The sequence below is a fragment of the Leiobunum rupestre genome, chromosome 1 (genome assembly GCF_980474605.1).
Source record: "Leiobunum rupestre chromosome 1, qqLeiRupe1.1.hap1, whole genome shotgun sequence".
Taxonomy (NCBI): domain Eukaryota; kingdom Metazoa; phylum Arthropoda; class Arachnida; order Opiliones; family Sclerosomatidae; genus Leiobunum; species Leiobunum rupestre.
This window is the reverse complement of record NC_143384.1, coordinates 93,171,837-93,183,479: the sequence shown is the minus strand read 5'-3', so window position 1 is coordinate 93,183,479 and position 11,643 is coordinate 93,171,837. Positions and strand designations below refer to the sequence as shown.

The 11,643-nt window shown below is 33.8% G+C and overlaps 2 protein-coding genes across 2 annotated transcripts; one reads left to right on the top strand and one right to left on the bottom strand.

The window, feature by feature from the left end:
- Positions 1-3,883: 3,883 nt before the first annotated feature.
- LOC149968960 (pre-mRNA-splicing factor ISY1 homolog) lies at positions 3,884-7,407 on the top strand. Its single transcript, XM_090174066.1, has 8 exons — positions 3,884-4,058; positions 4,114-4,136; positions 4,216-4,382; positions 4,753-4,865; positions 4,935-4,996; positions 5,055-5,110; positions 6,272-6,519; positions 7,108-7,407. The coding sequence occupies exons 1-8, from the start codon at positions 4,056-4,058 to the stop codon at positions 7,324-7,326; spliced, it is 891 nt and encodes a 296-aa protein (XP_090030192.1). The 5' UTR covers positions 3,884-4,055; the 3' UTR covers positions 7,327-7,407.
- Positions 7,408-8,155: 748 nt separating this feature from the next.
- LOC149968959 (haloacid dehalogenase-like hydrolase domain-containing 5) lies at positions 8,156-11,305 on the bottom strand. Its single transcript, XM_090155030.1, has 8 exons — positions 11,161-11,305; positions 10,150-10,383; positions 9,970-10,082; positions 9,813-9,903; positions 9,481-9,738; positions 8,983-9,134; positions 8,743-8,920; positions 8,156-8,688 (listed from the first exon to the last, which is right to left on the bottom strand). The coding sequence occupies exons 1-8, from the start codon at positions 11,242-11,244 to the stop codon at positions 8,485-8,487; spliced, it is 1,314 nt and encodes a 437-aa protein (XP_090011156.1). The 5' UTR covers positions 11,245-11,305; the 3' UTR covers positions 8,156-8,484.
- Positions 11,306-11,643: the final 338 nt, after the last annotated feature.

The following is an 11,643-nucleotide window of genomic DNA, read 5'->3' as shown; positions in this document are numbered from 1 at the left end:
CCGGTGGTATGGTCTCTGTTACTAGGTACACCGGGCTAAAAATTCTGGCACACTTCTATTCTTGTAGTATCGCCCAACCACTTTTTCTTCTTATTTTTATATACCCTGGTTTATAATGAAAATACCAGAAAAATGCTTCATCCATCAAAATTGTAAAATAAATTAGTTGCAAAAAAACGTTCATCGACGATGTAGGACATTTTGGTTGGGAAAACGATTTGTATTTCTAATTAGCTAAAGATTTTTCAAATTATGTTACGCTTTCATTAAAAAATTTATAAACAAATCCAATTCTTGGTAAACCAAAAAGGCGCGCAACTCAATTTTGGCGCCCCTCTCGAACCGGCGCCCCGGGCAATTTCCCGGGTTGCCCGGCCCTTGAGCCGCCCCTGCAGAAGGAGTAAAAAGAGTAGCCCTAATACACCGGAACAAAAGAATAGTTTATTTGGCGGAGTAATTCTCATCCCCGGAGCAGACGAATAAAACGTTTTAGGGTAAAAAGAGTACACTTTTAGTCTGAGAACAAGTGAAAAGAAACCACCTATTATTTCAAAGCTATGTAGCCAAAGGCATTTATAAACTAATGAGGGAACTATTTACCCCGACACGGCCGAGTATGGCGCTACAAAACATTATGGGCTTTCACTTCAGGATTACATTTATTCCCACGTATCGCACACCTTTTACCCAAAAATAAACTATTCCCTGGTTCAGATGGAGATAGCTACACCTAGGAGCAACAAACACAACACCCCACACAAGGAGAACGCAACCCGTCAAAAGTCGTGGATTTTCTTGTGTACATTTTTCATTGGTTAGACGCTTTAGCGCCTGCTGCCGTCGGAAGGGGAAAATTCGGAAATTGTCTTCCCCCTTTCCGTAAAACGTTCAGCGTAAAGGCTCGTGACGCTCGTCCAATGAAATTCGTACACAACCCTTCGTTAGCGTGTTTAAAGGCTAGCTGCGTTCTCCTTGTGTTTGTTGCTCCTATAGGCTACACCGTGCCCTATTCGTCAAGGTCAGATTCATCGCGTTACAATATTTACTCGTCCTCAGGATCAGGAGTAAAGAGATTAAACCAAAAGCGACATAAGACTCAACGGTTTGTCAGTACGGTGTAATGTGAGGCGTTTTGGAACATATGTCCATAGAAATCGGAGAAATAACTAGAACGATTTTTATAATATTTCGGTGCGCGCTGATTAGAAGCGTACCTTTAGCCTGCGCTTTTCGTTGGCTGGCGTACGATAGTAACGCCATCTCCACCGCGTCTAACTAAAAACTATCTACCTAACTATATATACCAAAATAAAATGGCGGTCGCAAGCTCGTCGCTAGACGCGTTTTATTGCAACCCGAGAGCGCGGGTTTTTGATATTTTGAAACGCGGTTTTTTATTAAAAGTTGAGCAATGATTCAAAACTGTGTTATCAAATCTTGTAAGAGTAATTACTCAAACAAAAATATATATTTTCACAGGTCTGATAAACCTTTATTTTAGTAAACAAACCTGTTTGAACAACCAAGGCTTAGGAGCTAAAATGATCTACAAAATAATGAAGTTTTCGGAGACTCAGGTTCTAAAATAAATTTGTATTGTTAAATAAAAGAAGCAGGTTTATTGGAAAAAATAGTTGAAATTCAGGTTTAGCTTCTCTGGGGCATCTACAAGGTTAGATCTTTGCAGATTCTTTTGAGCCTAGGCCTAACTCTTCTAGGGTTGGTATGGGTTTTAATAACGCTGGTGGAATATCCCACTTCGACGACTGGTTCCATTTTCGGAAAGCGATCACTGAACCGAACCGGATTGTTCATTTTCCCAAACTTTTTATTTTTCTATAATTAATTTAGTTTTTCACTCGAAGATCGATTTGATCCGAGTTTCGCGTCTTTTTGTTTGCTCGAAGACCTATCGATACGAGCTATTAGTAAGTTTTTAAATTTCTTCAATTTTTTTTAGGGTTTTGCTTTATTATCCCTTTTCATAATGGACTAATCTACTTATACGCTAATTTTATCATCCTTTTATTTTTCTAAACTACTCATAATTTAACTTCATCCGCACAAACCGAGCGAGTTTATTAATTTCAAAAAGCCTACATGGGGCTGACTAAAATTCCGTCACAAAAATTCCTTCTCAATTTAGAGGTTTTCCATTGGCATACATATGTTATATCCAATAGTTTAAGGGATTTTCCCCCGATATCTTCGGTTTCCCCTTCCATAAAAACTTGTTGAGGTTAACGGTTTTGTGCTTGTTGCAGCCTCATTCCAGGGGCTAGTAGGTAACACTTTGAAGCTCTCTGGTGCTCTTTCAACTCATCGTAGGGAAATGGGGAAAAAACAGGCATACTTCTCAACTCACCCCCTACAACTCCTTCAAATTTTTGCATAACCTTTTGAACCAGCCTGTATATAAAAGCAGAAAAACGTTTTTGTGGTATCGCATACGCCTCATTATTGTTGAATCACGAACCAACCAATTGTTCCAAAACAGGTTGTATATGTTTAAAAACAAAAACCCATATTTGCCCAAAACTAGGTAAAATATTAATTATCTGGCCATCTTCTAACATTACATTAGTAATTAATGAAATTCTTAGATAAATTAATATTTAGAAATAGCTGGGTAAGCCTTCCGAGCTCTAAATAGTTGGAGTGATATCGTAAAATTCTTATAAGTCTGTATTAGGAAACTGTCTAAAATACATGATAAATAACTTTTATTCCTTTATTAATAACATAATTTCTACACATCATAAGCAAAAGTATATCTATTATTTCTAGAATGGTTCTAGATTATTTTCAGAGGTGAGCTGAACTACTACGAAATATTGAAAAGATATAGTACGTAGTATAAACAACTTATTTTATGAAATGCACTTCCTAGGTAATTTATATTACCTTGCATAACATATGAGATTACAAAGAGGGTAAGCCAGAGGTCACTTAAAGTATTTTAGAAACCGATATCTAGAACGTTTTCAATAAATGGTTTATTTACCTTTCGAAACGTAGAGCTTGCTCTAATATTAAAGTAGTTACTGGTTCTGTAATGAACTCTGGTGTTAGGGGAAATGAAAACGGCCGTGATATATCAATAACGCTTTTCCATAATTATTTATATGGGTGAACATTTAAGAAAATGAACTTCCAAGGTACGACAGAGATGGCGTACTTTCGTCATACGCCAAACAAATTGCACGGTCAAAGCTACAGCTTCCTGCCATTCGAATGAGCGTTCTAGTTATTTCTCCTATTTCTATGCGTAAGTCTACGGGCGACAAAATCGAATATAGAAAATCGTACCAGAACATAGACTAAATATAAAGTTGCTAGTACTATTCCATCTGTATTCTATGTAGTCTATAGGCTTCGAGCTTAGGAAATATAGCGCCATCTGCCTTAATATCCACGAACTAAATATGTGAAGTAATGGCAGACAACTTTTGAGTTTTTAAGTTTTTCTGTTGAACTTTCAGCTGTTGTGCAGAGATAATTTTGAACGAGCCGACAGCTTTCATATATTCAATTTAAACTCGGGCGGTAGCCGGCGATACTTAGGACCAAAATTGTAACTACGCACGAAGCCTATTGTGAGACTAGCTCTCAATAAATATTTTTAAAGGCGCCGAGGTGGTTGAGGTAGCCATTTCGGAAAAACCCTCACATAATCGGTAAAATAACGTCTTCTAACCCTACTCAGAACCTATCATAGTATCAATGCAGTTGAAATTTTTAAAACGTTAGAGGTCCCCACACAAATTGTGAGATCTTGGTGCAAGGCGTGTACCAGGATCTTAATTCTTAATTAATAAGTCCTAATTATTGACTTATTTCTGCCCCTAGCCCACTTGTTAAGTAAAGATTCGTCGTCTGCCACTTGGGCTGGACGGCATTTTATACACTAACCAAAATCGAAGCGTGTTTATTGTATTTTTTCAAGTTCTTGTATTCATGATTATTTTAAATTGACTATAATTATTTTACAAACATTACGTTAATTATAATAATTGGTGTTTTTCTTAAACCTTTAGACAGATAAAAGTTAAGAAATGGTAAGTTTTAATTATTAAAATTTTGAAAAAAGACTTAACTATCATTTTATTTTAGGCTAGAAATGCAGAAAAGGCAATGTAAGTGTTATTTAATGTGGGAATTTAATATATATTATTATTTGGATGTCACCAAACCAAGAATAATTTTCATTAATAGGACGACATTAGCTAGATGGCGGGCAGCGCAATTAGCAGAGCAAGGTAAAGGTTCACAAGAAAGAAGACCATACCTGGCTTCCGAGTGTTCTGATCTGGCAGCGTGTGACAAATGGAGGCTGCAAATTATCAGAGAAATTGCAAAGAAAGTTGCTCAAATTCAAAATGGTAGGGTATTATTTGGAATATTACAAAGCTATATAATTAAATTCACTTTTTATAAGTTCCATAAGTATGTCGTTTGTTAACGGACAACTTTTGTGGAGTGGCTTTGTTTTGATGCCATACCCAAAAAGTTAAATTCTTGTTGTGAGAAAAATACATAATTTGAAAACAGGAACAAATTATCATGCTTCTATCACATTGAGGACAAGGAAATCTAGAGTCCTTATTAGACCTAATGACTTAGTCTGAAGTCTATCAAAAATGTGTGGTTAGATAGGAAATTGACACAGTTATGTGAAATGCAATTATAAACAGGTGGCATTTTACCATTTTTATTCACTTTTTTTAATGAAAATGTTATTAAAAAAATTAGCTGGCTTGGGAGAATTCCGAATCAGGGACTTAAATGATGAAATTAACAAACTACTTCGTGAGAAACGGCATTGGGAAATAAGAATTAGGGAGCTTGGTGGAAGAGATTATCTGGTATGTTATTATTTTTTTAAACTCAAACACTGCAGTATCAAATACTAATTTTTTATCTTATATTTAAAGAGGTATGGACCTCGAATGTTAGATCATGAAGGCAGAGAAGTTCCTGGAAATAGAGGATATAAGTATGTAAATAATGATAAACAATTCATATTTCAAATTATGTGAATATTATTTTTTTAGATATTTCGGTGCTGCTAAAGATCTGCCTGGTGTTAGAGAACTTTTCGAACATGAACGTAAGACCAAGTATTATAAAATTATCATTCTAAATAAGAATATGTAACAGAAGTGACTAAACGTAGCTGCGGATTACATCATCTGGTTTCTTTGCTGCAGTTAATGAAATTCGCTAATTGATGACTGTTTAGTTTTTGCAGTATTTTGGTTAATTTAGGTTAGGTTAAATTAGAATACTGTACAAATACTAAGATCTTAGTTTGGGTTGCAAGATGATTTTTGACCAACGAAAATTAAAAACTTGCTACGTTAGATACACGTCATGTAACATACTCATGAGTGTGCCATAGCTATTGTCATAATGAAACCGTTTTTAAATGGAAAATGGAAGTTATGGAAAGCACACATAAATTATTCCTCAGGATTGCCGTATTCCCTTAACCTATAACTATAAGTGTATACTATTGTCTGAAGTTATGTCTCTTTGGGAAATATTTTAGTGAGAGCTATTCATGTACTGAGGTTATCATAAAATGAAAATTGCTATCTAGGGGGCACTGCCGAATGCTTTGTAAGACGAAGGAGCAAGTGTATACTACATGACCATGAATAGCTATAACTAAAAATTTTGTATGTGAAGAGTTCTAACTAGCATCTAAGATCAACAAACACAGCACCCCACACAAGGAGAACGCAGCCCGTCAAAAGTCGTGCATTTTCTTGTGTACAGTTTTCATTGGTTAGACGCTTCAGCGCCTGCTGCCGTCGGAAGGGGAAATTCAGAAATTGTCTTCCCCCTTTCCGTAAAACGTTCAGTGTAAAGGTTTGTCCAATGAAATTTGTACACAACACGGCATTAGCGTGTTTAAAGGCTAGCTGCGTTATCCTTGTGTTTGTTGCTCCTAGGTATCATACTTGCAGAACAATATTATAGACTTATGTTAAATCCCATTTAATTTATTTTTGAGATCAATTTATCACGCTAGTTGCTATGATCATACAAATTCATTTCTTGCCCCAGGATTGCCAGATTCCCTTAATTAATTAGTTTGCCCTTTGTATGTTTTCTAAATCACAGAAGAATGTAAGCTTTATAAACTTGCAAATCCACTTAGTTTACGTTTTGTGCAAAACATGGCATTGAAATTTTTTCAATGGAGCTATGAAAGTTGACGCTTCTAAAAGTATAAAATAAGTGATTACGATTGTCCTATTTGTAGCACCACCGGCAATGAGGAAAAGTAGAGCAGAATTGATGAAAGACATTGATGCTGATTATTATGGATATCGGGATGATGATGATGGGTTATTGATTCCGTTAGAAAAGGAACAAGAAAAAATTGCTGTTGAAAAGGCCATTGCCGAGTATCAAAGAAAAAAGGAAGCCAGGTTGAATGAAGCGCCAAATTCTACTGTTGAAGAACCAGTTATGAATACACCAGATGAAAATATATACACTACAGCCCATGTAAGATTTTTTCTTATTTACACATTGTTGTTTGTTACCTATTTTATTAATTAATTCTTAGCTTGTGTCATTAATTTGACTAAAAAAATCCTAATTTAATTAAATCATAAGTAACATAACACCCATAAGTATGACATTTGTTGCCTTGTCTTATTACCTCCATTCGTCATCACTGTCCAATTTGTAAATGGATTAGCAAATCCATAAGTTTTTGAGGGTTTCTTAATTTTTATTGATAAGCTACATTTAAATTTAACCAAGCCAATAATAATAAGAAAAAGTATATTGATGTTAATAAATTTTACATAAATTTAAAACATTACCTCTAGATGTAAACATAAATTTTCATTTTGTAAGAATTTTAAATTTTGCTTAGTTGTTATCTTAAATGTTTAAAAAAAAGGTTACATTCCTGGAAGTATAGTTAAAGAAGTTGTTACCGGCAGAGCTTTTTCAAAATTTTTTGATTGAAAAAAAAACCCAAATAATGTAACTGACCAAAAAATCTTTCTTTCACTGTAATATATCTTAAATCATTATACACGCAAGGTCTTAACTTGGTGTTTATGAAATATTTCATTATTTCAGAGTGATGATTCGGATGATGACGATTTGAGTTCATTTGGAGGACTGGATGAAGGAAGGGTGTTACCGCAACAACAATTTATAGCCCATGTTCCTGTACCATCTCAAAAAGATATAGAGGAAGCCCTGCTTGAAAGGAAAAAGCGCGAACTTTTGAACAAGTACGTCAGTGAATCGTTGCAAGCAGAAAGTGAACAACTCAAAGAATTAATGCCACATTAAAATTGTCATTTAAGGTGTAATTAGATTTGTAAAGGGCATGTATTAATTAAATTTAATGCTTTTTATTTCTTTAATATGAAATTCAATTACTAATTTACGACAAATTAAACTTCCTTTGGGATTTTAATTTGCAGATAGTCTTATGGTTTCATTTATAACTTGAATCTATGGTCGAAGCCTACCCGATAAGCTAAAATGACTGAATAAATAAATAAGTCTGTGTTGTAACTCTATAAAATATAGTAAGTGTCATTCTTATAACCAAGAACCGGAATCCATACCTCTACTTTGAATGCAGATTTTCATCTCCATGAGGCTGACTTCTTTTTTGACGTCACTATGTTAATTTAATAAAAAACTACAGAAAGGAGAGAGCATGCATAGGCGATTTTTTCTCACTCGTAGGCGGGGTCAAAGCCATCAGAGTTATCTTACCATACGCAATACCCCAGGATAAGCATTCCAACTTTCCAAGTAGAGGTATAGATTCCTGCCAAAAAATATAGACTTATGGACATAGGTAGTGTTGAAAAAGAAAGGGTTAAGAAATCTCATGGTTGCAATATTGCACTCCGAGAAAAGGACAGCAGATTAAAACATTGGGAGTGAAAATAAAATAGCCCTCCTTTTTCATACTGTGATAGAAAATTAGGTCAAACATATTTGGGGATTTTGACAGCCCTGTTTACGGTAATTGCGTTGGGAAACTAGTAAAACTTCGATTTGTTGAAACTTCTTAAATTAGCTCGCCATAAATCAGCAAATTTTAAAATGGTTATTAGAAGGCAAGGAAAGTTCTGGTAATATCAGGGAATGCAAAAATATAAGCATAGTTGTATAAATACAATTTTTATTTTGTACATTTTGTGGAATAAATAACAGCACGCTGCATTTTCTTTAGAAGGGCAAAAACATTTATATCACTTTTTATTTAAACATTTTTAATAGCTTTAAAAACAAATTCAAATAGGAGGGAGAGTGGATTATTTATAATTTTTATTAGACCGTTATTATTACTGGAATGCGAAAGGGTTCTTACTTCATTATTATTATTACAGTTTCTCCAACTATGAAGCCAAAAATGGTATTAATACGTGTATTTAGGGGTGAATTTGATTAATTTTAGTGCCTAAATTAAGCCGTCTAGAATCGTTATAGTCATGAAAACCCTTCGCGTTCAAAAACCAATTCTACGGCTCCCAAAACATTTTCCACAATGTGATTTGGTTCTTTGAGACCTATTTCAGCGGGTAAGAAATCTCTGGGCGCATGCTCAGGGTCTTCTTGTTGGTTGCTTATCTCTTCATTGTAAACGCCGGTACATACGAGTATTGATTCGCAACTAGTGACTTGAGGTTCCATCTAAAAATAAAACGAGTTGAAGCATTTAAATTGAATTATAATATGAAAATATACCTCTTCAAGAGCCCCGATTCGAGATATGGTAGTTGAAGTTGTCGTCCCAGTTTTATTAGACGAATTAGCCAACTGGGCCAAAGATTCTCCCTGTTGATGCCTCTGGCGCATTTTCCTTCTACGTTCAACGTAACGGTGATACAGATTTGCACCATATATATCAGTATTAATGTTATCCCTAAATTAAATTAAATAATCAGAGGAAATATGAAGGATCAAATGTGATAAATTTTCAATTACCCGACTGCGTATAGTGTCTGAACTTGAAGTGGCTTAGTCTTTTCGGAAACTTTAGCTGCTTGTTCCAGAACACAATACTCAGAATGATGATAGGTTATCTCACTTGGTTTTCCTACTAAAGCCGTGTAAATCATATCCTTCCCAGTTATTTTCTATAACGAATTTATTATAATTAAAGACATAAATATTTAACTTAGTCACTGAACAATCATTGCAGTGTAAATCAAAGGATTATATGTATGCATGCTTTTTTTAAATCATCAAAAGTATATAATATATTTGACCAGAGATAAGTATTCATCTATAGAGATATTTCACTTGTATAGCGGTCTACGTCACCAATGCTTTTTCGTATTGAGAAACCCGCTCAAAATGGCGACCATTACACTGCCAAAGCTAGGGAAAGCAGACGACGTGAAATATCTCTATATTAGATACTTCCAATAATGTTAAATTTTACATCGCAACCGTTAATGCGATATGGCATAACCAATATACCTTATACAAATTTTCTAGGCAAACGAGAAATGCGCCGTGACCAAATCTGGGTAAACAGGCTTCAGCCATCCATTGCAAGTCCATATTGCAGGCCAACAATGGCAAATGCGGGTACGGTATATTAGGCAGCGCATCACACGGTAGACCATTAGTCATGAGAACATCGACTATCAGCTGTAATGACGTCTCCCACCTCACCGGTTCGCCGAATAATACCACCGCTTCAATTCTTGGAAAATAGCGCTCAAATGCACAAGGCTACAAAACCATAACAAGTATAATAATCGTTTTTCCTAAATTTCACTAATGCTCTCGTTAAGCATTCATTTTACAAGATTAGTCCTCCGTTTATGATCAACAGCGTCCAAAGTAGGGAAACTGTTTCGCAGTTGATCAACTGTGGTTACTTTATTGAACCCCAAACTGGATAGAGAATAATATAATTAGAATGTTAATTTTTTTTTAATAAATGATTATGGGAAATATTACCCTTTTGCTATATCAATAATCGGTCCCTGCCCAGATATCAAACAGTGTTTATCATGAAATTGACGGAACAGCCTGAGCGGACTATGAGACATCACAACTTGGTCTTCGGTTACCTTATGGGTGAGAATTACATAATTATGTAATGAAGTAGCTCAGTAGTGTTGAATTTTGTTGTCTTACACGTGTGTCAAGCCATTCTGAAAGCTGTTGGGCTTTCTGATGCCTCATCATGTTTCCAGCATTAGTAACAAATACTGTGGGGACACGAAAATCACCATTCTTATCTGTTAGCTTTCTAAATGCTTCAACCGCCGATGGCAATACTTTACGCCCTCTAACAATTACACCATCTATATCAAACAGGAACCCAAATGTAGATGATAATGACGAGGATGATCTAAAAATCGATGTCCACTGAAATTTAAAATAATATAAATTCAAAAATTAAATAAGTATAAATTAAAAAAAATTAAATGTAATGTTCAAAATATAAATTTTGATAATTAACATTTCTTAACATAAATATAATATATATATATATATATATATTACATTTCTTAACATAAATATAATATTATATATATATATATATATTACATTTCTTAACATAAATATAATATTATATATATATATATATTACATTTCTTAACATAAATATAATATTATATATATATATATATTACATTTCTTAACATAAATATAATATTATATATATATATATATTACATTTCTTAACATAAATATAATATTATATATATATATATATATATATATATATATATATATATATATATATATATATTTTTGGAAAATCCAATTTTTTTTCAAAATAATTAAATATTAAAGTTTATTATATTATTATATAATATATGGAAATATAAAGCTGGTATAAAAAAATTAGCACCCTCTTTAGATAGCTGATGCAAGGCATAGGATGAGATATTTCAGGTACAGGTTTAAATTTAAGATTGAATTCTAGGATGTAAAGGGTTAATGGATATTCAAGGACTGTCACTTTTCATTTCAAGGTCTTTGAAATTTATACTATCATCTTTGTTAGAACCATATCCCACGCTACAACACAAAGGCCTAAACTTGATTTTCACGTAAACTAATTAATAATTTACCACGCTTCTATCATAATAAATATATAAAAACAAAAATATTAAAAGAAATAGAAAGCTCTCTTACTTCATAGTGAAATGAAATTCCCCGTTTCGGTAGCGGTCGCATTTGACGTAATTGAGTCAACTGGCGACCCGCTACAGCCGCCATTTTGCTAGTCACCAGCGCTTCCACACGAAGAACTTTGAAATTTCCCTCACTGTACAGTTCTGATAAAAAAAAACCTGTCCTTTTATTGCTTAAAGAATTTCCTTTTAGCCGACTATAATAATAACCGATTATCTCTGCTCTAATGGGCTAATAACAGATTTAGTAATGGCGTATTATTATGTACCTCATTATGAAATAAATAAATAAACACAATAATTTTTAGAGCACTTCAGGAGCGTGCTGCAGCCGAAAAACAACCTAATAGTGAAAATTTTAGCTGTGTTCCCATTAATAAACGATTGAACCATATTTTATGTGCTGTAATAATTGTTGTTCGAATATATTATTGTTTTCTTCATTTGATAGGATACGAATGAATATATATAATAGAGTAGTAGC